Source organism: Myotis daubentonii, chromosome 15 (assembly GCF_963259705.1).
Source record: "Myotis daubentonii chromosome 15, mMyoDau2.1, whole genome shotgun sequence".
NCBI classification, from domain to species: Eukaryota; Metazoa; Chordata; class Mammalia; order Chiroptera; family Vespertilionidae; genus Myotis; species Myotis daubentonii.
Genome location: NC_081854.1, coordinates 6147153 through 6172982, shown reverse-complemented (window position 1 = coordinate 6172982; position 25830 = coordinate 6147153). Strand labels below are relative to the sequence as shown.

Here is a 25830-nt window from a genome sequence, read left to right as displayed (position 1 = left end):
CACCCTGAATTTTAGTAGGCATGTGATTGTCCGACTGTACATAAAATAAAACCCCACTTGCTGAATAGATGCAGCTTATAGAGTGAAAATGAGCAGAAAAATTAACATTTCATCCGTATCATCTATAGCAGGGGTGGGGAACCTTTTTCTGCCAACGGCCTTTTGGATATTTATAACATCATTCCTGGGCCATACAAAATTGACTTCAGAGAGAGAGGGAGCAGGAGAGAGAGAGAAACATCAATGATGAGAAAGAATCATGGATGAGCTGCCTCCCGCACGCTCCTCCCTGGGGACTGAACCCTTAACCAGTTTATGTGCCCCGACTGGGAATTGAATCCTGACCTCTTGGTTCATAGGTCGAGGTTCAATCCCTGAGCCACGCTGCCTGGTCCCCACCCCTGCTTTGGATTTTAAAGGACACCACGCCGTTACACAGCATGGGGTTGTTACCGGAACCCCTGGCATTTCACGATGTGGCTGTGGACTTCCCCTGGGAGGAGTGGCAGCTCCTGGGCCCCGAGCAGAAGGACCTGTACAGGGACGTGATGATGGAGACCTACAGCCACCTGGCGTCACTGGGTGAGGACAGAACCTCTGTGTCACTCGGTGGGTGCCCTGTCAGTGGCTTTTCCTTTCTCCCCTGCTTAACTGTACAGAATAACTCCAGTTCTCTGGCATGGTGGGATCGCAGATCCTTCTTTTGCACCAGACGGGAGGGTATAATGTCTCCTCTGTGTTACAGATGGGGAGCCTATAATGTTACATTCTCCCTTCTTTTTTCTCTTTTTGGTTATTCCTCATGCAAGGATTTTTTATTTATTTATTTTATTTTATTTTTAGAGTGAGAGAGAAGGAGAGGAACAGAGAGGTAGAAACATCAATTGGCTGCTTCCTGCACATCCCCTACTGGGAATCGAGCCCTCAACCTGGGCATGTGCCCTGACAGGGAATCAAACCGTGACCTCCTGGTTCATAGGTCAACAGTCAACCACTGAGCCACATCAGCCTGGTGCGAGGATATTTTTTAGAGAGAGAGGGAAGCGGGGGGGGGGGGGGGGTTGGAGAGAGAGAGAAACATCAATGTGAGACAGACACATTGATTGCTTGCCTCTCTCATGCACCTAAGGGACTAGGATGGAGCCTATAACCCAGGTATGTGCCCTTGACCTGAATCGAACTCAAGTCCCTACAGTCTGCAGGTTGACATTCTATCCACAGAGCTAAAACAGCCAGGGCTCATTCTCTCTTCTTGACAGATCCCTGCCCAGTATAATATGGGAAACCTGTCCATTCCCTGAAATGGACCATTCTCCCTTCTTGACAGAGCCCAGCCCAATATAATATGTCTAAGTCTCTGTCCTTGGTCACAAGCAGGGTGTCAAGCCAGCAAACCAGACGCGCTCTCCAAGCTGGAACGAGGGGGAGAACCGTGGACAGTACAGCGTGGACGCCACTGTCCAGTCTCTCCAGGTGAGGGGGGGAGAACCAGCAAGGCGGGCGGCCGGGAAGTCACATTCTGGTTAGAGGCCGCTCAGAGCTGTGACAGTGAATGAGGAAACTCAAACCTCCCCTCCACATATGAGAACCCTTGTTCTTTGTAGAACTTTAGAGGAAAACATACGCCTTTTGTCGCTCTTGAGTTCTGACCCCTGTTTATTTTATCTTCCGCTTGTTTTTATGTAGTTTTCTTCCTCCCGGGATTCTCAGATCTTTCTCCTTTTTGTCCACGGTCACAGTGTCTCTGCCTGTGTTAGCACCTCTCTTGCTATGAAATCCTACTTTCCAGGCCTCTCTCGAAAGACGGAACTTGGAATTCATTGCTTTTTTCTTGCTACTGGGCCTTTCTGCCCTGTTTCCCTCCATAACATCCAACCCACTTAGATGCTGGGTCCCCGTGATAATGTGCTTTTCACGGCACATTCATGTCGTTTGTTTGTTTGTTTTTAACAATTGTGATTTTGCTGAAACCGGTTTGGCTCAGTGGATAGAGCGTCGGCCTGCGGACTGAAAGGTCCCAGGTTCGATTCCGGTCAAGGGCATGTACCTGGGTTGCAGGCACATCCCCAGTCGGAGATGTGCAGGAGGCAGCTGATCGATGTTTCTCTCTCATCGATGTTTCTAACTTTCTATCTCTCTCCCTTCCTCTCTGTGAAAAATCAATAAAATATATTTTAAAAAAAAATTGTGATTTTGTTTTGTTTTGTTTTTCAATATACTTTATTGATTTTTTTACAGCGAGAAAGGGAGAGGAATAGAGAGTTAGAAACATCCATGAGAGAGAAACATCAATCAGCCGCCTCCTGCACACTCCGTACTGGGTATGTGCCTGCAACCAAGGTACATGCCCTTGGCCGGAATCGAACCTGGGACCCTGGAGTCCGCAGGCCGACGCTCTATCCACTGAGCCAAACCGGTTAGGGCTCATGTCGTTCTTCACTCCTCTCCCTCCAAGGTTCTTCACACCCTGTTCTCATCTCTCTTAAAATGTCCTCTATTCCCATGAGTGACCTCTTTCTGTTCTGTGACGTGGACTCCCAAATCGACTTCTCCCTCAGTATTGTCTAATGTACACTTTCTTTTTAAGTATTTTACTCATCGTCATGGCAGCTGGCCTCTGATTTCCCATTTTGTGGGAGAGCAGGAATCATCTTCCCTTTATTCCTTTTTAAGTCTAGTTTCTCTTTCAGCACTAGACATTTTTACCAGTAATTCTGTCCATCCTGGCATCACCTGGCATGTTCCCTATGTGCTGAGCTGAGCTCCCTTCTTAAAGGTCTCTACTCCTTTATTTGATGACAAAAAAAACCTTATCATCCTATGTGAGTTACAGCCCAAACTAGGTCATAACTTCGGTCTGCTTCCAGTGACTTCCATTTTAGTTTTCCTGTATTAGATTTTTCTTTATCCTTAGATGTTGTCACTCTATTAACCTTTCTAAAACTTTTGCTTTTGAATCATATTTTAATGGCTTTACTTAGATTTAATTTATATAGGATACAATATATCCATTTAAAATATACAGTCAGCCCTGGCTGGGTTGCTCAGTTGACTGGAGCATTACCCTGTACACCAAAAAAAGTTGAGGATTAGACCACTGGTTGGGGCAAAAAATGGGAAGCAACCGATCGATGGTTCTCTCACATTGATATTTCTCTCTCTCTCTCTCTCTCTCTCTCTCTTTTAAATCAATAAAAACATATCCTCAGGTGAGAATTAGAAAGAAAAAAAATATATATATAGTTGGCTAGATTTTAGTATATTTATGTAGTTGGTGATGGTTATTACCACAATCAATTTTGGAACATTTTATATGTATATATTCTAATTGTGGCTTTGATTCTGGCAGCTTTGTAGTAATTTTGGAAATTGCAAAGAGTGAATTCTCCAACTCTGTTCTTCTCTTTCAACACAGTTTTAATATCTGGATCCTTTAGTTTCCATTGTAATATTAGAATCAGCTTGTAAATTTCTGCAAAAAAACCAGCTAGTATTTTGATAGGGATTACATTAAATATGTATCTGAGTTGGGTAGTAATTTTATCTTAAGCATATTCTGCATCCTAATTAGGGTAATTGGTTGTTTTTCTATCTAATTTAGTCTTTAATTTCTTCCAACAACATTTCATAAGTTTCAGAATAAAAGTTTGACACTTGCCTTTCTTAAATTTGTTCTTATGTACGATATTATTTTTTCTTCCTTTTTTTAAAAAAAAAATATTTTATTGATTTTTTTACAGCATTAAAGCAAACAGCCATTTTGTGGAGGGGGTCAGCTCTCAGGAAACAGCATGCAGACTCAGGAAGCTGATGTGCTCAGGAAGAGGAATGTACTGTTATACTCGTGGTTACAATTTTGATAGTAAAACTATACAGACGCAGAAATAGCAGAGGTGCATATGTAGAATTTGTATATGTTGATGGCATCCACACTGCTATTTTCAGATAAGACTTTTAAAAATGTATATATTCAACCAATATCTTCATGTTTATACTTGTATTTGTAATAATCACCTTAACTTTTGTTTCACAGTGCACTCTAGCTTTTCCCCTTATTCTGGACTTATTTGTTTCATTGGGAGACATTCCACCTACCTCATCAATCAAGCCATATAATTCTTGGAGTCATCCTTGTAAATAATTATTTCGTCCACTTCTCTAGGCCTTTTCTCCTTTCCCAGAGGTCAGTTAGTGAGGCTGAAAATCCGACCATTAGCTCATTTGGTCTTGGTAGTGACTAACTCTATCCTGAGAGGATATAGGGAGTATGCTGTCCTCTCATTAGCAGAAATGCAGGTGTTTGTTTTTTTTAAATATATTTCTATTTATTTCAGAGTGGATGGGATAGAAACATCAATGATGAGAGAGAATCATTGATCAGCTGCCTCCTGCAACCCAACACTGGGGATTGAGACCGCCACCCAGGTATGTGCCCTGACCAGGAATCGAACCTTTGGTTCTTAGGTTGACACTCAACCATTGAACCACAACGGCCGGGCTTAGCTGTTTTTAACGTAGAAGAAAAGATACTTCTGTTACTAAGGAAATTGCAGTGGATTCACAACATCAATGTCAAGAACTATGCATGGCCCTGACCGGTTTGGCTCAATGGATGGGGCATTGGCCCGCGGACTGAAGGGTCCCGGGTTCGATTCCGGTCAAGGGCATGTGCCTTGGTTGTGGGCACATCCCTAGTGGGGGGTGTGCAGGAGGCGGCTGATCGATGTTTCTGACTCTCTGTCCCTCTCCCTTCCTCTCCGTAAAAAATCAATAAAATATATTTTAAAATAAAGAACTATACATGAAGACCAAATGTATTTTTTATTTTACATCATATAGGATTGTCACTAAATAGTTACTTCACATGACAGCTTTTTACAAAACAGTTTTATTTCAAACAAGGATTGTGAGGGATTCCAGAATGATTCCCTGTTCTCTTCTGTCCTAGAACACAGGAAGGTGGATGATCTTCTGCAGCATCACGTGCAAATCCAAAGCCTTCAGAAGAGGGTGGACCTAGGCTGTGAACATAATATGTTAGCAGATACTGTTAATCAGAGTGAAGATCATTCTCTATTCAAGCAAAATTGTGATATGTTTGAGATGAGTGAAAAACCTTTAAAGTCAAATTTAAATTTTGAAAACCAAAACAGAAGTTGTAACTTAAAGAATTCTGTGGAGTTGAAGGGAGATGGGATATCCATTCTTCATGCTAACCATGAACAATTTAATTCTGAGATTATGTTGCCTATCAGTACCAAACCCATTAATAGTCAATCCCAGGTCACTCAGCAACAGAAATCTCACAATGTAGAGAAAGCCCATGTATGTGTTGGATGTGGGGAAGCCTTCATGAAGATGGCTCAGCTCACTGATCATCAGAGAGTTCATATTAGTGAGAAACCCTATGGGTGCAGTCTGTGTGGGAAAGCCTTTAGCAGAAAATCCAGGCTCACTAAACATCAGAAAATACATACGGGACTCAAACAGAATGAATGCACCGAATGCGACAAAACCTTCCTCAAGACATCCCAGTTCAATAAACATCAGAAAAGTCACATGAAAGAGAAACCTTATACGTGTAGCGAATGTGGGAAAGCGTTCATCATAAAGTCTCTTCTCCTTTATCATCAACGAACTCACACTGGAGAGAAGCCTTATACATGCAGTGAACTTGGAAGGGGTTTTACCAAGAAGTGTCATCTTATTGAGCATCACCGAACTCACACAGGAGAGAGACCTTATACATGCAGTGAATGTGGGAAGGGCTTTATCCACAAGAGTCATCTTATTGAGCATCTCCAAACTCATACAGGAGAGAAACCTTATACATGCAGTGAATGTGGGAAAGGATTCTCAGTGAAGCACCGCCTCATAGGACATCAGCGAATTCATACAGGAGAGAAACCCTATGTATGTGTTGTGTGTGAAAAAGGCTTCCCCTGGAGGGGTGCTCTCACTATACATCAGCGGAGTCATACTTCAGAGAAACCATATATGTGCCACGAATGTGGAAGGGGCTTCACCATGAAGAGTCGTCTGATTATACATCAGCAAATGCACACAGGAGAAAAGCCTTTTTTATGCAGTGAATGTGGGAAAGGCTTCTCATTGAAGCAGGGTCTTGTTGAACATAAGCGAACGCATACTGGAGAGAAACCCTATGTATGTGTTGTGTGTGAAAAAGGCTTCACCATGAAGCGTAATCTCACTGTACATCAGCGAAGTCATACTTCAGAGAAACCATATACGTGCAATGAATGTGGAAAGGGCTTCACTGTGAAGAGTCGTCTGATTGTACATCAGCAAATGCACACGGGAGAGAAGCCCTATGTATGCAGTGAATGTGGGAAAGGCTTCCCAGTGAAAATATACCTGACTGTACATCAACGGACTCATACAGGAGAGAAACCTTATGTATGTAGTGTATGCTGGAAAGGTTTCACAGCGAAGCAAAATCTCATTAGACATCTGCTGAAACATACAGAAGAGAAGCCCTATGTATGTAATTTGTGTGGAAAAGCATTCACCATGAAGACTGACCTCACATTACATCAGCAAACTCATACTTAAGAGAAACTGTATGTGCAATGAATGTATCAAAGGCTTCATTGTGAAGAGTATACTAGATAGACATCAGCAAAACTCATGCTGCAGAGAAGCCCTACACCCAAGAATTGTGATGAACGCTTTAGGAAGAAGATATGCCTTGTACAACATCAGAGATTTCACTCAGGAAATACTTGCTTTGCATGTACCGAATGTGGAAAATTCTCATTCAGCAAAAATGATCTTATTACCCATCAGAGAAATAACATGGGTGAGAAACCCTATTGATGTAATGAATGTGGGAAAGCCTTCACTACAAACTCAAGACTATTATATTCATCAAAGAACACATACAGGAGGGAGGCCCTAAGAATGCAGCAATCGTGGAAAAGCTGACCACTTGTCATTTTTAATCGAGATTTCATAGGTGTTTGCTTTGGGGAAAGCCTGTTTCCAACTTTAGGCTCTCAAGATAATAGTATGCAATGAAGAATAACTTAATGCAAAAGGAGAGATGGGGGGGGGAATTAAGTTACCGTAAAGAATGTGGTATTGCTGAAACCGGTTTGGCTCAGTGGATAGAGCGTCGGCCTGCGGACTGAAAGGTCCCAGGTTTGATTCAGGTCAAGGGCATGTACCTGGGTTGCGGGCACATCCTCAGTGGGAGATGTGCAGGAGGCAGCTGATGGATGTTTCTCTCTCATTGATATTTCTAACTATCTCTCTCCCTTCCTCTCTGTAAAAAATCAATAAAATATATTTTTTTAAAAAAGAATGTGGTACTGTCTCTCTTGGTCATTACCTCATTTTATATCAAAAAATTACAAAACAACTCAAATACAATCAGCCTTGATTAAAATATTTTAGGACATTATATGTCGAAAAAATTTATCCTGATGTAAATCCCAGGAATGTGACAGTAGTAAATTCTTTAGTGGGAAGTAGACCCTATCACATGTGATCAGATCATGAACAAATGAATATTTCTAATTGTTTGAAAGTATCTGCCCCAGAGGCTAGGGGACTGTCTAGGGTGGGGGGATAAAATGGATACATATGTAATACCCTTTGTAATACTTTAAGCAATAAAAAAATAAAAATAAAAAAAAAGAAAGTATCTGCCCCAAAAGTAAGACTTTGATAGATGTCAGTCTACACTAGAGAAATACTTTTCTCTGGCAGGAATACGGCATGGTTTGCAGTAATTTATTTTGCCTTATCATTTGCCATCAATCCATGAACAACTCATGAACACATTCAATTTGGTGGACTTGAGCAAAACTTCTGATAACTTAATGAAGAAGAGAAGCCTTGAATGAAAAAGCATTCTGTCACAAGTCTGAACAGAAAATATACCTCACAAGCCTTTCTGGACAGAATACCTTCAACAGTATTTCTACTCTCCTTGCCTTTGATTTTGTAAGTTTTAAACTGTGACAATTGCTCTCATTGTGAATTAAATTTTAATATATACAACACATGAGTGGTCTATGCCTGTTTAATTCTGTAATTAAATATTGCACTTCTTTCTATTTTGGGGTTATTTCAGAATACTTGAAGTACATGTAAATGAATATATTCATTTATAAGGATAACATTTTAATGTGTTTGACTAAGTTTATAAGTAGCATCAAGTGGTTTATAAAATTAATATAAATGTGAGTTTTTAAAACTTTTAATTTTGAAAAAAAAAACCTTAATTTTGAAATAAGCTAAGAATCACAAAAACTGAAATTTTCTTGAGATTTCCAAATGCCCTTCATCTATCTATTTACTTGCAAAGGTAAAACCTTACATAGTCACAGTTCATTCTCAAGTAGAGTAAAGTGAAATTGTTACAGTGCTCTTAACTATAGGATTTATTTGTATCTCCAGTTTTAGCAAACACTCATTTTTGTTTTATTATATATAATTTAAGGAAATTTTTATCACGTGTAGATTTTTGTAACCATAGTAGAAATTCAGAAAGTTTTGCTATCACAAACTCCTTCAGGCTATCTTTCATTCTTTTTTTTTTTTTTTTAAAAAAGGTTTTTATTGATTTCAGAGAACAGAAGGGAGAGGGAGATAGAAACATCAATGATGAGAGAGAATAATTGATTGGTTGCCTCCTGCACACCCCCTACCAGGGGTCACGCCTGAAACCCAGGCATGCGCCGTGAACGGTTATTGACGTGACCTGGTTCATGGGTTGATACTCAACCACTGAGTAACACTGGTCCAACTACCTTTTCATAGTCACATCCTTGTCCTGACCTTAGTTTTTGGCATCATTGCTCTCTTTGTGTCTGTAGTTTTGTCATGTATGGAATATTAGAAAAATTGAGTCATTTTACATGTATCCTTTTGAGTTGGGCTATTTGAACTTGTAAGAATACATATTGGTCTCTGCCTCTGGTTCCACGTACAAATCTCCTGGAACCCTTGTAAATTTCTAAGTGATAACAGGAGAGAGGGTCTGGAAGTACAATTCATGGTCAATCATGCCTATTTGAGGAAGGATTCATAAACATCCCTATAGCTGGATATTCTGAGATCCTCCAGGTGGGTACAGACATCCAGGTATGGGGAGGGTGATGCACCCTCGTTTCATGGGGACAGATGCTGTGCTTGGGACTCCCAGCTCTCGCAGAGTGTATCTCTGCCTGTTCATCTGTAACCTCAATGATGAATGTGTAGTTAGATGTGTATTTGTTATCACATTAACTTTGGTAAAATGTCTGGTCACTGGTAACTGTCTATGACTTCTGGCAATTTTTTAATTAAAGGAGCGGGGAAACAACAAAGCTATATGTTGCAATTTCACTAATTTCATGCCTTTTTCTCTATGCAACAAGTCTTGGGTTTTTTTTTGTGTGGGGGGGTTTTTAAATCCTCACCCGAGGGTATTTTGTGTTTTTTTTTAAATCCTCACCCAATGTTTTCTAAAGAGAGTGCAATGGAGCGGGAGGGGGATGGGGAGAGAAACATCCACGTGAGAGACCCATGCATTGGTTGCCGCCCACATGTCCCCCTTATCAGGGCTGGGGAATCTGCAACCCAGGGACCTACCCTTGACCAGGAATGGAACCCCCACCACCTTTGGTCTGCAGGCCCACGCTCTAACCACTGAAGAACCCGGCCAGGGCAACTTATGGTTTGGTGTTTTTTTTTAGAAATATGTTGTACAAACTGGATAATAAAACCTGCAGCCATGGCCTGGGTAGTGGCTTTGTTGGCGTGCTGTCCAGAGCACCGGGAAAGTGGCAGTTTTGATTCTGGGTGAGGACACATGCCCTGTTTCAGGTTTGATCCCTGTGGGGGGCGTACAGGAGGCAACCCATCAGTGGATCTCTCTCACAGCAATTTCTCTCTCAAAATGAATGACAAAATCTATACTAATTAAAGGGTAATATGCTAAATAGACCGGGTATTTTCTGGACAAAGCTACGGTGGGTCAAGGCAGAAGCAGTTAAAGGCAATGAGGCCGGCAAGGGAGAGCAGTTAGGGGTGATCAGGATGGCAAGGGAGAGCAGTTAGGGGTGATCAGGATGGCAAGGGAGTGCAGTTAGGGGCGATCAGGCCGGCAAGGGAGAGCAGTTAGGGGTGATCAGGCCAGCAGGCAGGTGAGCGGTTAGGAGCCAGCAGTCCCAGATTTCGAGAGGAATCGGGCCTAAACCGGCAGTCAGACATCCCCCGATGGGTCCTGGATTGGAGAGGGTGCAGGCGGGCTAAAGAGCCCCCCTCCCCCACAGGAATTTCGTGCACCGGGCCTCTAGTAAATTAATAAATAACATAACATAAAAAGCTGCAGTCACATGACTTCTTTGCCCAGACCACGCAAGACAATTTATCTCATTTCGTATTTGCCTCCCCAAGCTCTGAAAATATTACTCACTTTACACAACTGTCAAAGTGCTGGGAAACGAGATAAAATTCCTGAGTTTCTCACCTTCCCTCCATCCCTGGCTACTGGACCCAAAGTCCTGGCTTTGCCTTCTGTACGGCAGTCAGGCCTCCCAACATGGCGGCCCCCAGGCGGCGGCGCGGCACCTGGGCGCCGCCATTTTTCCCGGAGGGGAATACGGTTCTGCGAAGACCTCAGGTCCCCGCCCGCCGCCGCCGGATGACGCAATATCTGAGCGCCGCTTGCAGCACCCGAATCCGTTCGCGGAAGTGTAACGCTTGGGCCCTCCCGGTGGTTTGCAGAAAGCAGGTCAGTCCTTTCAAGTTTATAGAAAATGTTTTTCCTCCTGTGAGGTTCGCCAGAGGGTGGGAGGGGTGCAGCGGGACCCGCGGGATTCCCGGAGGCGGTCGGGTCGCTTTGCGGGGGGGCGGGGGGCACCAAGGTGTTTGGGAGGAAGCAGGTGTGACGCTCCCGCCTGCGGCTGGGGTCCCTTTGGGGTCCCCGGGCGGTTCGGGGTCGGGAGAGATGGACGGCATTGTCCCGCTCGCCGTGGCCTTTGCGGGTCCCTCTGTGAGGGACGCGGCTGGCGTTTGGCTGATCGCGGCGTCAGGTTCCGGTCCGGGGTTTTCCGCGGGGCTCCTCGGTGGGGGTCGCCGTGTGGGGGCGTGGGGTCCGGGTTTGGGGTTAATGGGGGGAGGAGGGGTGCGTGTCTTTCCGGAGCGTCGGGGGAGGCGGAGCTGTGGTCGCCCAGGACCCGGGCTGGTGGGGCTGGAGGCTGAGGCCATTTCCTGCTGCTGATGAACGTGTGTTGTTCGCAGCCGCCTGATTGCCTCTAACTGCCTCTGCCTTGGCCCCGCCACCGTGGGAAGATGCCCGGTCTAATTAGCATATTACCCTTTAATTAGTGTAGATTTTGTCATTCATTCTTCATTCATTCATTCATTTTGAGAGAGAGAGACATTGCTTTGAGAGAGACCCACTGATGGCTTCCCTCCTGTACGCCCACGATCGAACCCGAAACAGGGCATGTGTCCTCACTCAGGATCGAACCTGCCACCTTCCGGGTGCTCTGGACAGCGGGCCAGCGCTGAGGCGTCAGGCCTGGGCGAGGGTGGAGCTGGTGATCCGGGGAGACTGGGGTCCCCTATGAAGGACGTGGCTGTGAGCATTCTTTTTTTTCTTTTTCTTTTTTTTAATATATTTTATTGGCTTTTTACAGAGAGGAAGGGGAGGGATAGAGAGTTAGAAACATCGATGTGAGAGAAACATCGATCAGCTGCCTCCTGCACGCCCCTATGGGGATGTGCCCGCAACCAAGGTACATGCCCCTGACCGGAATCGAACATGGGACCCTTCAGTAAGCAGGCGGAGGCTCTATCCACTGAGCCGAACCGGTTAAGGCAGAAGCCCTGTTTCTTAGCTCCTTATCCAGGGGTTGGCTGACAGCAGCACAGAGACGAACCCAGCCTCACTCATAACTTAGTATGAAAGCTGTATTGGCATGCATGTTCATATGTGCTGCTCACAGCTGTAAGAAACAACACTCCAGCACCCCGTGGTGTTCTGTGTGCCCCCCAATTATATTACATCCTCTCACCCCAGGTAATTACTATTGCTCTCCACACCGAGCACTTTAAGGCCTTTATAGTTTTGTCATGTTATAATCACCCCCGATCCTTATAGTTTATTAAGTTTACCTATTTTTAACTGTATCCGTCATCTTATATTATGCATTTTTTAATGTCAGGGTTCTTTTGCTCAGAACATAGGTGTATACTTTTTTTTTTTTTTACAGTGTGAAAATTTTTTTTTTTTTAAAACATATTTTATTGATTTTTTACAGAGAGGAAGGGAGAGAGATAGAGAGCTAGAAACATCGATCAGCTGCCTCCTGCACATCCCCCACTGGGGATGTGCCTGCAACCCAGGTACATGCCCTTGACCGGAATCAAACCTGGGACCTTTCAGTCCACAGGCCGACGCTCTATCCGCTGTGCCAAACCGGCTTTGGTGTACAGTGTGAAATTTTTATATTTAGAATTAGGCAGCTGGACTCAGTTTAGATGATTCCGATTTTGTTGGCACCATAGTCAGGAGCCAGTCGGACATATGCCTTCTCGCCATCAGGCCTGATCAGGGTCTTGACCTTGGCCACAGCAATGTCATAGAGCTTATTCACAGCCTGTTTGATCTGGTGCTTGTTGGCCTGGACATCAACAATGAACACTAGTGTATTATTGTCTTCTATCTTCTTCATGGCTGACTTAGTAGTCGGGGGGAATTTGATGATGGCATGGTGGGTAAGCTTGTTTCTTCTGGGCACGCTCTTCTGAGGATATTTGGGCTGCCTCCGGAGCCTTAGTGTCTTTGGCCGGTGGAAGGTGGGTGATGTGCGGATCTTCTTTTTTGTGTGGCTGTGGACGCCTTTGAACACTGCTTTCTTTGCCTTCAAAGCCTTTGCTTTGGCTTCGGCTTTGGGAGGGGCAGGGGCTTCCTTCTTAGCTTTCGGCATCTTCCTAAAAAGCAGGTGTATGCAGTAACCGGTTTGGCTTAGTGGATAGACGTCGGCCTGTGGACTGAAAGGTCCCAGGTTCGATTCCAGTCAAGGGCATGTACCTTGGTTGCCGGAACATCCCCAGTGGGGGATGTGCAGGAGGCAGCTGATTGATGTTTCTCTCTCATTGATGTTTCTAACTCTCTATCCCTCTCCCTCCTCTCTGTAAAAAATCAATAAAATATATATATTTTTAAAAAAGCAGGTGTATACTTTTTTGCTCTGTAATGAGGGTCAGGTAACCCTATTCTGTAATGTTTACACAGTAATTATTTTAGAAGTTGCAAGCCACAGAATGTCTCTCACATATGCTTCACAAAAAAAAGTGTTTTGTTTTACCATTTAAAAAATATTTTTTATTGATTTCAGAAAGGAAGGGAGCAGGAGAGAGAGCAATTGAAATATCAATTGCTGGAAGCTGTTCCATCCTTGCTGCTTGACACAGTTGCTGCAGGGAAGAAACATCTGCACAGCATATGTTTCAAGGGACCTGGCATATATGGCATACTGTTCTTAATATGTTTGCTCCCCTTCTTAGCACTATGTGTTTTAACCAAGGTCACCTCTCCGAGAAAGGTTGTTTCCCCAGGTGGGAATTTTTTCCCTGGAGTTAGGGATTAACAGGACTAAGGAAGGGAATAAATCCGTAAAACCCCTTAACTAAGTGCCAGGTGGGTAATTAATCATTTTAACTATGAATAATCACGATTAAGCTACATAATCTTTACTTAGGATAATCTCCTTCAGTTACTTCCTTGTAGCTTAATAGAACAATAGAGTAACCTTGGAATGGAGATAAAAGAAATGCCCTAACCTTGGGAATAGAATGGATAGGATTAAAATCAACTTGTATAAATACAGATGTAACAGGAGAATAAAGACCAAACCTGGCTAGAGAACCTGGCTAAGCTGCTGATCAACTGAATGCTGTCTCCGTGTCCTTCCTTCTTCGCTGACTCGTCCACACCTTTGGGAACTCCTGGACCTGCTGGGGCAGGACCCCAACATCTGGCATCTGAACAGGATTCCCCTAGGTAAGCCCCCCCGAACTCGGGATTGATAGGACTCTGTCGTAGGGTGCTGCAGACCCCCCTATAGAGGATAAGTAGGGTAAGAGGGTAGATAGTACAGAACCTAGATTGAGAAGATGGGCCATACTGAGTTGAAAGAAAGAAGACTCTGTATTGATCTTTTAAAACATATGTTTGCTACCAGAGGAGTTAAGGTTACTCCCAATCAGATAGAACGTTTTATACAAGAAGTCTGTTCATGGTTTCCTGAGGAAAGAACTGTTTAGAAACTTGGACTGAAGGAGAGCAATTAAAGACTTATTATAGATTCCATAGATCTGAGAAGGTCCCTTTTTTACCTCTGGAATTTTTTTTGTTTTTTAAATACATTTTATTGATTTTTTACAGAGAGGAAGGGAGAGAGAGAGTTAGAAACATTGATGAGAGAGAAACATCAATCAGCTGCCTCCTGCACACCCCCCACTGGGATGTGCCCACAACCCAGGTACATGCCCCTGACCAGAACCAAACCCGAGACCCTTCAGTCCGCAGGCCGACGCTCTATCCACTGAGCCAAACCGGCCTCGGCTACCTCTGGAATTTAATTCGTGACACCTTGGCACCAGAGGCAGAAACGATTGAACTTTCTCAAACTTTAAATAGTCCCTCAGCTCCACCTAGAGAGGACACATCATTATTGTCCCCAGATCAATCTAAGAGCAATTTTGCTATGCCTACTGATTGAAAGGAGAATAAATATCATAAACATGACCCTTGGTCCTTTCCAGTCAGTAGAGAGGAGAAAAGCCCTCCCATTCAAAACAGGCTCCCTAAATTAGAAAGGAAGCCTAAACCAGGTCCTCCGGCTCCTATGAGCTCCAGGTCTAAATTTCAAAGGGCGATAAGAGAGAAGCTGAAGCTAGTGGATGTCTTGAATTCTCACTCTGCTTCCCAGTCGTGTATGAGAGTGAGGGGAACGAAAACCCACCTAGGGATAATGCTCAACTAACTGAGCCACACTGTCCAGGGCTCAGGTGTTGTTTTAAAATTATATTTCCCCCATCCACTAGCATGTAAATTATGTACTTTAAGACAACTGTTAGTTTTTATTCTGACATTAGAGACTGCATACAACCTGGAACTTTGTTAAATTCTTGACTTAATTAGTACTTTATTCTCTCCTCTAACAATACAGGGATCTTAAAGAACTTCAAATTCATTTACCGCCTTCCAGTTCGTTTACCATCTTGGGTACTTTCGTATATATTCAAAACCCCTAAGATAGTAACATTTTTGCTTATGAGAGAGAGCTGAGAGCTTGCCCAGTGAACTGGGTTTCCGCCTGAAATGTGTGCAGAAACGTTTGAAGAGGCGCCTGAGCACACAAGCTTTCAAGGGAAACAGTGCCCAGACCCTCTCCGTCCACATGCTCTGCTCTGTGTTAGTGATTTTCCTGATGCTCACCCGCTCCTAGGCCTGGTGCGGGCATGGATGTCATCTCCCCGGTCTCCTGTGACACGCACCCCACTTACCTCCACAGGATAAAGGAGTGCCGCCACACAGGTGGAACCTAAGGCTCTCCTGGCCAGAAGAATACCTACTTCCCGGCACCATTTGAAGGGACACCAGCGATCCTGTGGCCTGGTGTGAGGTGAGTGCTCAGAGCCGTGTAGCGTCGGGGCCCAGAGGAAATGTACCACCCGTGGGATTCTCTCCTCCATCCACAGGCCTGACTCCCCAGGAGCAATAGAACCATGTCAAGCAGGAGGAGGCTGTGGGGTTGGGTGTCAGCATTTCCATGACACCCCGACTGCAGACGGATTTCTCTACAGAAATACAGAGCAGCCCTGGCTGGTTTGGCTCAGTAGATAGAGCTTTGGCCTGGGGATTGACAGATCCCAGATTCGATTCCAGTCAAGGGCACATGCCTGGGTTGCAGGCTGGATCCCCAGTAGGGTGCCTGCAGGAGGCAGCTGATCCATGATTCTCTCTCATCATGGATGTTTCTCTCTCTCCCTCTCCTTTCCTCTCTGAAATCAATAAAAATATATTTAAAAAAAGAAAGAAATACAGAGGCAAACCCCGAACACACCAAGGCAGGGCCTCGCCCTTGCGGCTCTTTTCAGAGAACAGAAGGAAATGCTCCAAGCTCAGGTGATTGGGTTTGCTTTATCCTTTCTTGTCTTCATTCATGGATGTCTAGAGGCCTATAAAAACCACCTTTGTTAATATGAAAAATATACATATACTATATGTATATCTTTTGTTTCTCAAATACAAAGTGGCATTTCTAGGTTAACAAGAACATTTTTTTACACATTATTGAAACTTGTAATTGGATGAATCCATGAATGTGTGAATGCATAATTACAAAATACAAGATGTGGCAAAGTTTGTGAGTACACAAACTGCAATTTATTCTTGTATTATTATTTATTAACTAGAGGCCCGGTGCACAAAAATTTGTGCACTCAGGGGGGCGGGGTCCCTCAGCCGGGCCTGTGCCCTCTCGCAGTCTGGGACCCCTCGGGGGATGACCACTTGCTGGATTTGGCCTGCTCCCCAGGGGATTGGGCCTAAGATGGCAATCAGACATCCCTCTGGCAGCCTGACAGCCCTCCGGGGATGTCCACTTGCTAGCGGGGAGCAGACCTAAGCTGCAGTCGGACATCCTTAGTGCTGCTGAGTAGGCAGGAGAGGCTCCCACCACCACTGCTGTATTGGCAGCCATCAGCCTGGCTTGTGGCTGAGCAGAGCTCCCCACTGTGAGAGCACACTGACTACCAGAGGGCAGCTCCTGCATTGAGCGTCTGCCTCCTGGTGGCCAGTGTGTGTCATAGTGACCAGTCATTCCCAGTCTTTTTGCTGTTAGGGTCAGTTTTCATATTACCCTTTTACTATATAGGATAGAGGCCTGGTGCACGGGTGGGGGCAGGCTGGTTTGCCCTGAAGGGTGTCCCAGATCAGGGTAGGGGTCCTGCTTGGGTGACACCCCCTTCAGGGTGGAGGTCCCCACCGGGGGGGCCTGGCCAGCCTGGATGAGGGGCTGATGGCTGTTTGCAGCTGGTCACACCCCCTTCAGGGTGGGGGTCCCCACTGGGGTACCTGGCCAGTCTGGGTGAGGGGCTGAGGGCCGTTTTCAGGCTGGCAGGTGACTGAAGCTCCCAGCCTCTCCTTTTTTTCTTTTTGTTTTTATTCTGGGATTTATTTACCTTCTATAGCTGTCACTGGAGCTGAGAGCCGGCTCCAGCTCTGAGGCCCCGGCTGGCTGAAAGCAGGTATCTGGGGTTTGTTTAGCTTCTATAATTGAAACATTGTTGCTTTTGGAGCTTTGGCTTCAGGAGCTCAGAGCTGGGACGCAGCAGGCGGGGAACCTTGGCTTCCTCCATCACTGGAGCAAGCAAGCCTCATGTTCACTTCAGCTGCATGGCTGCCGGCCACCATCTTGGTTGGCAGTTAATTTGCATATCGCCCTGATTAGCCAATGGGAAGCGTAGCGGAGGTACAGTTAATTACCCTATTTACCCTAAGAGAGAGCGAGAGCGAGAGAGAGAGAGAGAGAGAGAAACATCCATACCGGAGAACCATCTATCAGTTGCCTCCTGCATGTCCCTATTGGGGATCAGGCCCGCAACCGGTCATGTACCTTGGCAGGGAATTGAACCTCTGGCCTCTCCTTGCATGGAAAATGAAGCTTATCAAACTACTGGCCAGGGCAAATATAGAATTACTAGAGGCCCGGTGCATGAATTTGTGCATGGGTGGGGTCCGGCCAGCCATGCCTGGATAGGGGCCAATGTGGGCCCGGCCAGCCTGGAGGAGGGGGCCACAGGAGGTTGGCCGCTGACCCCACCCCCCACAGTACGCCTCATAACGACTTGTCATTCTGGTCATTCCTGTCACTTACGGTTTCATATATATATAAATTTTTCACTTGAGTAACGGTAAACCTACTTTTGCCCCACCCTGTGTTTTACTAGGCATGTAATTATTCAACTATATATAAAATATAACCCCAGTTGCCGAAACTGGTTTGGCTCGGTGGATAGAGCGTCGGCCTGCGGACTGAAGGGTCCCGGGTTCGATTCCGGTCAAGGGCATGTACCTGGGTTGTGGGCACTTCCCCAGTGGGGGATGTGCAGGAGGCAGCTGATCGATGTTTCTCTCTCATCGATGTTTCTAACTCTCTATCTCTCTCTCTTCCTCTCTGTAAAAAATCAATAAAATATATTTTAAATATATATATATATATATATATATATATATATATATATATATATATATATATAACCCCAGTTGCTACATAGATGCAGTTTATAAAGTAACATACACAGAAAAACTAACCTTTCTTCCATATCATCTAAAGGTCATCACGCCATTACACAACATGGAGTTGTTACCGGAATCCCTGACATTTCACGATGTGGCCGTGGACTTCACCTGGGAGGAGTGGCAGCTCCTGGACCCTGAGCAGAAGGACCTGTACAGGGACGTGATGATGGAGACCTACAGCCACCTGGTGTCAGTGGGTGAGGACAGCTCCCCCGTGTCACTCAGCGGGTGCCCTGTTAGTGGCTTTTCCTGTCTCAGCTGCGTAACTGCTCAGAATAACTCCAGTTCTCAGAGATGGTGGGATCTCAGGTACTTCTCTTCCTGCAGACAGGAGGGTATTATGTCCCTTCTCCTGAGAGAAAAGTCTTTGTGTTACCAATGGGAAACCTGCTCATTCCTTGAAATGTTACATTCTCTCTTTTCTTTTCTTTCTTTTTTTTTAAAACATATTCTTACTGATTTTCTACAGAGAGGAAGGGAGAGAGACAGAGAGTCAGAAACATCAATGAGAGAGAGAAACATCGATCAGCCGCCCCCCGCACATCCCCCACCGGGGATGCGCCCGCAACCCAGGCACATGCCCCTGACCGGAATCGAGCCTGGGACCCCTCAGTCCGCAGGCCGACGCTCCATCCACCGAGCCAAACCGGTTTCGGCGACATTCTCTCTTCTTGATAGAGCCCAGCCCAAGATAATATGTCTAAGTCTTTGTCCTTGTTCACAAGCAGGGTGTCAAGGCAGCACACCAGACGCGCTCTCCAAGCTGGAACGAGGGGAAGAACCGTGGACAGTACAGTGTGGACGCCACTGTCCAGTCTCTCCAGGTGAGGGGGTGAGAACCAGCAAGGTGGTAGGCAGGAAGTCACATTCCAGTCAGAGGCCGCGTCAGAGCTGTGACAGTGAATGAGGAAACTCAAACTACCTCTCTACCCATGAGAACCCTTTTTCTTTGTAGATGTTTAGGGGAAAATATACCCCTTTTTTTATTTTCTGCTAAAAAAGCTTATTTTATCCTCCTCGTGTTACTGTTTTTGTAGTTTTCTTCCTCCAGGGATTCTCAGATCTTCCTCCTTTTTGTTTCAGTCACAGTGTCTGCTTGTGTTATCACCTCTCTTGCTATGCAATTCCACTTTCTTTGCCTCTCTGGAAAGACATAACTTTGAATTCATTTTTTTCTTTATTGACTTAGGTATTACATATGTGTTCTTATCCCCCCATTGCTCCCCCACCCCACTCCCATTCATGCCCTCACCCTCCAGGTGTCTGCCTCCACGGGTTATGCTTATATGCTTGCATACAAGTCCTTTGGTTGATCTCTCCACCTACCCCCACCCTCCTCTGCCTTCCCTCTGAGGTTTGAGCATCTGCTCAATGCTTCTCTGTCTCTGGATCTGTTTTTGTTCATCAATTTATGTTCATTATAGTTCACAAATGAGGGAGATCATGTGATATTTATCTTTCTCTGACTGACTTATTCCGCTTAGCATAATGCTCTCCAGGTCTATCCAAGCTGTTGCAAATGCTAGGAGTTCCTTCCTTTTTATAGCAGCTTAGTATTCCATTGTGTAGCTGTACCACAGTTTTTTAATCCATTCACCTGCTAATGGGCACTTAGACTGTTTCCAAATCTTACCTATTGTTAATTGTGCCACTATGAACATAGGCGTGCATATATCCTTTCTCATTGTTGTTTCTAGTTTCTTCGGACATATTCCTAAAAGTGGGATCATTGGGTCAAATGGCAGTTCCATTTTTAGTTTTTTGAGGAAACTCCATACTGTCTTCCAAGTGGCTGCACCAGTCTGCATTCCCACCAGCAGTGCACGAGGGTTCCTTTTTCTCCGCATCCTCGCCAGCACTTGTTGTTTGTCGATTTTTATTTTTATTTTATTGATTTTTTACAGAGAGGAAGGGAGAGGGATACAGAGTTAGAAACATCGATGAGAGAGAAACATCGACCAGCTGCCTCCTGCACACCCCCCACTGGGGATGTGCCAACAACCAAGGTACATGCCCTTGACTGGAATCGAACCAGGTACCCTTCAGTCCGCAGGCCAATGCTCTTTCCACTGAGCCAAACCGATCAGGGCTGTTGATTTGTTGATGATAGTTATTCTGACAGGTGTGAGATGGTACCTCATTGTTGTTGTTGTTTTTTTGCCATTGTCGTTTTGATTGGCATCTCTCAGATGATTAGTGACTTTGAGCATTTTTTCATGTCTCTTGGCCTTCCTTATGTCCTCTTTCGACATCACTTTTTTCTTACTACTGGGCTGTTAGCAGTGGAATGGCTCTTTGATAAGTTGCCTTTAAGCACATGGATGAGGGATGTGAGTCAGCTCCCTAGAGTGTTTCAAATGTGAGACTATGGGACATTCAAGGAGTTATATCTGGATTTGTGTGAGGAGCTTCTAGAAACTTGTCTGCATAGCCAGTAATGAGCAAGAGGGAAAATGACTGGAGATAATGACAGTGGTGTAGCAGCTGGAAGTTCTTAGATACTGGTCACGCATTGCCTTGGGAGACCATTTAAGATCTTGCTTTCATTCCAAATGAGTTGAGACACCCGTGAGAACTATTGAGTAGAGGAATAGCATTATTTAACTAATTTTTGAATTTTTAAAAAATATATTTCTTGTTGATTTTAGATATAGAGAGACAGGGAGGGGGGGGGAGAGAGAGAAAGAACATCAGTGTGAGAGAGAAACATCATTTGGTTGCCTCCTATGTGCACTGGGGATCAAACCCACAACCTGTGTGTGTACCCTGACCGGGAATTGAACCGGTGACCATTTGGTGCAAAGGATGATGCTCACCCAACTGAGCCACACTGGTCAGTTCACTAATTTTTTTATTTATTTATTTATTTATTTATAAATATTTTTATTTCAGAGAGGAAGAAAGAGGGAGAGAGAGATAGAAACATCAATGATGAGAAAGAATCATTGATTGGCTGTCTCCTGCACACCTACCACTGGGGAATTGAGCCCACAACCTGGGCATGTGCCCTTGACTGGAATCGAACCTGGGACCCTTCAGTCTGCAGGCCGACACTCTAGCCACTGACCTAAACCAGGTGGGGCTAATTTTTTAAATGGACAACCTTGCCTATAGTACAGAAGGTAGAAATTATCTGGGAGAGTAATGTACTGTTATATTCATGGTTGCAATTTGTGACAGTACAAAAGTACATATTAATATTATCAAAAATAAAAGGTACACAGGAAAGAATCCAGGTGTCTCATGGAAAGAGCTAAATCAGCTCTGGCCGGTGGTGCCCAGTGGTTACAGCTTTGGCCCTTGCACCGAAGGGTCACGGTGGATTTCCAAGGGACATATACCTGGGTTGCAGATTTAATCCCCTGCCCTCTAGGGTGCGTGCAGGACCCACCAATCAATGTGTCTCTGTCACATTGATATTTCTCTCTCTCTCTCTCTCTTCCTCTCTCTCTCTACCCCTCCCTCCCTCCCTCTCTCCCCGCCCCCCTTCCATCCACACTGTCTAAAAATCAATGGAAAAATATCCTCCAGTGAGGATTGACAACACCAGAAATGTGCAAAATCACCTGACTTCATCTGTGATCTTTTTAAAAGTGTCTAAAGTTAAGAGACAAGAAGAAGTAGCAGAGGTGGTTTTCCGTTAGCCTTAAAGCAAAGAGGAAAGAGCATGTGGACTCTGGGAGCCTACAACCATAGGAGCAGAATTCCAAAGCACTACCTGTGCTTTCACCTTTTATTCTACGTGTTTTGAAACACAGTCTCATTTATGACTCTTTCAATCTTTGAAGAACTTGTATATATTGATGGGATCCACACTACTATTTTCCGATAAGACCTTTTTAAAAAATACATATTTTTATTGATTTCAGAGAGGGAGAGAGAGTTAGAAACATCAGTGATGAGAGAGAATCATTGATGGGTTGCCACCTGCATGCCCTCAGTGGGTATGGAGCCTACAACCCGGGCATGTGCCCTGACGAGGAACCAAATGGTGACCTCCTGGCTCATAGGCAGATGCTGAACCACTGAGCCATGCTGGTTGACCTTCTTTAACATTTTCATATTAACCTCAATGTCAAGAACTATGAATGAAGATAAGTATATTTCTTATTTTACATAACATTGGATTGTCACTACATAGTTACTTCACATGAAGGCTTTTTTAAAGCAGTTTTATTTCTAACTAGGATTATGAGAGATTACAGAATGATTCACTTCTGTTCTGTCCTAGAACGCAGGAAGATCCATCATCCTCTGCCACATCACCTGCACAGTCGAAGCATTCAGAAGAATGTGGAACGATGCTGTGAATATAATATGTCTGCAAATATTAATCAGAGTGGAGGTCATTACCTACTAAAGCAAAATCATGATATGTGTGAGATAAGTGAAAAACTTACAGAATCAAATTTAAGTTTTGAAAACCAAAACAAAAGCCGTAACTTAAGGAATTCCATTGAGTTGAATGGAGATAGGACATGCATTGTGCATGCTAACCAAGAACAATTTTACACTGAAATCACATTGCCTGGCAGTACCAAACCCATTAATAAGAAGTCCCAGATCACCGTAGAAAAAGCACATGTATGCACTGAATGTGGGAAAGCCTTTGTGAAGATGTCTCAGCTCACTGATCACCACAGAGTTCACACAAGAGAGAAACCTTATGGGTGCAGTCTGTGTGGGAAAACTTTCAGCAGAAAATCCAGGCTCACCGAACATCAGAGAATTCATTCGGTACTCAAACAGTATGAATGCACTGAATGTGACAAAACCTTCCTCAAGAAATCACAGTTCAATAGACATCAGAAAACTCACATGGGAGAGAAACCTTATACGTGCAGTGAATGTGGGAAAGAGTTCATCAAAAAGTTTTGGCTCATTTGTCATCAGAGAACTCATACAGGGGAGAAACCCTATCGGTGCAGTCTATGTGAGAAGACCTTCTGTACAAAGTCTAATCTAAATAAACATCAAAAAATGCATACAGGAGAGAAACCTTACAAATGCAGTGAATGTGGAAAAGCGTTTGTTGAGAGAAATCATCTTATTGCCCATCATCGAACTCATACAGGAGAGAAACCCCATGAATGCCATCTGTGTGGGAAGACCTTCCGTATAAAATCTAATCTGAATAAACATACAAAAACCCATACAGGAGAAAAGCCTTATAAATGCAGTGTATGTGGAAAAGGCTTTATTGAGAAGAAGCGTCTTATTGTACATCATCGAACTCATACAGGAGAGAAACCCCATGGATGCAATCTATGTGGGAAGACCTTTGCTACAAAGTTTAGTCTCACAGTACATGAAAGAAGTCATACAGGAGAGAAACCTTATACATGCAGTGAATGTGGGAAAGGCTTTGTCAAGAAGAGTCATCTGATAGGGCATCACCGAATTCACACAGGAGAGAAACCTTTTACATGCAGTGAATGTGGGAAAGGATTCACATTGAAGCAGTACCTTATAGGACATCAGCTAACGCATGCTGAACAGAAGCCCTATGTATGTAGTGTGTGTGGTAAAGGCTTCATTGCGAAGCGTGATCTCACCGTACATCAGCGAAGTCATAGTTCAGATAAACCATATATATGCAATGAATGTGGAAAAGGCTTTATTGTGAAACGTGCTCTCATTATACATCAGAGAATACACACAGGAGAGAAACCCTATGTGTGTAACGAATGCGGAAAAGCCTTCTCGGTGAAAATACAGCTGATTGTACATCAGAGAACTCATACAGGAGAGAAACCCTTTTTATGTAGTGAATGTGGGAAAGGCTTCTCAACGAAGCACTGCCTTATAGGACATCTGCGAACTCATACTGGAGAGAAGCCCTATGTATGTACTGTGTGTGGAAAATGCTTCACCATGAAGCGTGATCTCACTATACATCAGCAGGGTCATACTTCAGAAAAACCATATATGTGTAGTGAATGTGGAAAGGGCTTCATCGTGAAGAGTCGTCTGATTGTACATCAGCGAATACACACAGGAGAGAAACCCTATGTATGCAGTGATTGTGGGAAAGGCTTCCCACAGAAAAGGCAACTGATTGTACATCAGTGGACTCATACAGGACAGAAACCTTATATATGCAGTGAATGTGGGAAAGATTTCACAGTAAAACGTAATCTAATCAAACATCACCTAAAACATACAAGAGACAAGCCTCAGGAATGTAGTGGAAGAGGCTTCACCATGAAAACTGATCTTACTTTACATTAGCAAAGTTATACTTAAGAGAAACTGTGTATGTTCAATGAATTGGGGTAAATCTTTACCCCAAAGACTCATGTCAGTGTACATCAGCACACTCAGATGGGAGATGACGTTTCTATGTGCAAGAAGTATGGCAAAGGCTTAATTGGGAAAAACATGCTCATTGCACAAATGTGAATTCATATGGAGAGGAACTGTATATATGTAATGAATGTGGAAAGAGGATACTGGGGGTATTCTTCAGCAAACTCATACTGTAGAGAAGCCATGCACATGTAATAAAAGTGGTTGAGGCTTTAGGAAGAAGACATGCCTCATGCACCATCAGAGGTTTCACTCAAGAAGGACTTCGTTTGCATGTACTGAATGTGGAAAATTTGCATTCAGCAAAAATGATCTCATTACCCATCAGAATCCACATGGGAGAGAAGCCCTATGAATGAATTTAATGTGGGAAAGCCTTCACTACAAACTCAGGACTATGTTCATCAAAGAAAACATACAGGAAGGAGGCCCTAAGGGTGCAGCAATTGTGGAAAAGCTTCTGACCACTTGTCAATTGTTAAACGTAAGATTTCACAGGTAGTTGCTTTCGGGTAAGCCTGTTGCCAGTTGTAGGCCCTCAAGATAATAGTATACAAAAAATATTATGCAGTAAAGAATAACTTAATACAACAGGAAAGTTAGGGGGGAAATGAATAACTTACTGCAAAGAATCTGGTACTATCTTTCTTGGTCATTTTCCTGATTTTATATAAAGAAATTACAAAACAATTTGGATACAATCAGCCTTCATGAAAATATTTTTGGACATTATATGTCTAAAATGTTTATCTTGATATAAGTCCTATGAATGTGACAGAATAGGAAATTCTTTTTTTTTTTTAAATATATTATTAATTTTTTACAGAGAGGAAGGGAGAGAGATAGAGAGTTAGAAACATCGATGAGAGAGAATCATCGATCAGCTGCCTCCTGCACATCTCCTACTGGGGATCTGCCTGCAACCAAGGTACATGCCCCTGACCGGAATTGAACCTGGGACTTTTCAGTCCTCAGGCCGACGGTCTATCCACTGAGCCAAACGGGTTACGACCTGATATTCATTTTTAAGGGTAACATTTTAATGTGTTTGACCAAGTATATAAGTAATATCAAGAAGTTTATAAAATTAATATAAACATGATGTTATTTATAACTTTCAATTTTGAATTAAGTTTAGAATCAAAACTGCAATTTTCTTTCCTTTTTTGTTTTTAAAACCATAGTATTAT

At 43.9% G+C, this 25830-nt stretch overlaps 2 protein-coding genes across 11 annotated transcripts; one reads left to right on the top strand and one right to left on the bottom strand.

Moving 5' to 3' along the window:
- Window positions 1-25427, top strand: LOC132216084 (zinc finger protein 615-like). Of its 10 annotated transcripts, none has more exons than XM_059665153.1 (6): window positions 10625-10744; window positions 13851-14023; window positions 15540-15650; window positions 18366-18528; window positions 19060-19155; window positions 22563-25427. In XM_059665153.1, the coding sequence occupies exons 4-6, from the start codon at window positions 18387-18389 to the stop codon at window positions 24560-24562; spliced, it is 2238 nt and encodes a 745-aa protein (XP_059521136.1). In that variant the 5' UTR covers window positions 10625-10744; window positions 13851-14023; window positions 15540-15650; window positions 18366-18386; the 3' UTR covers window positions 24563-25427. The 10 variants fall into 10 exon arrangements, with proteins under 10 accessions (XP_059521140.1, XP_059521139.1, XP_059521134.1 ...); XM_059665147.1 differs by having other exon boundaries at window positions 19057-19155; XM_059665148.1 differs by having other exon boundaries at window positions 10702-10744; window positions 13987-14023; window positions 19057-19155.
- LOC132216147 (large ribosomal subunit protein uL23-like) lies at window positions 12454-12947 on the bottom strand. The gene has a single exon (XM_059665260.1). The coding sequence runs from the start codon at window positions 12945-12947 to the stop codon at window positions 12495-12497; it is 453 nt and encodes a 150-aa protein (XP_059521243.1). The 3' UTR covers window positions 12454-12494.
- Window positions 25428-25830: the final 403 nt, after the last annotated feature.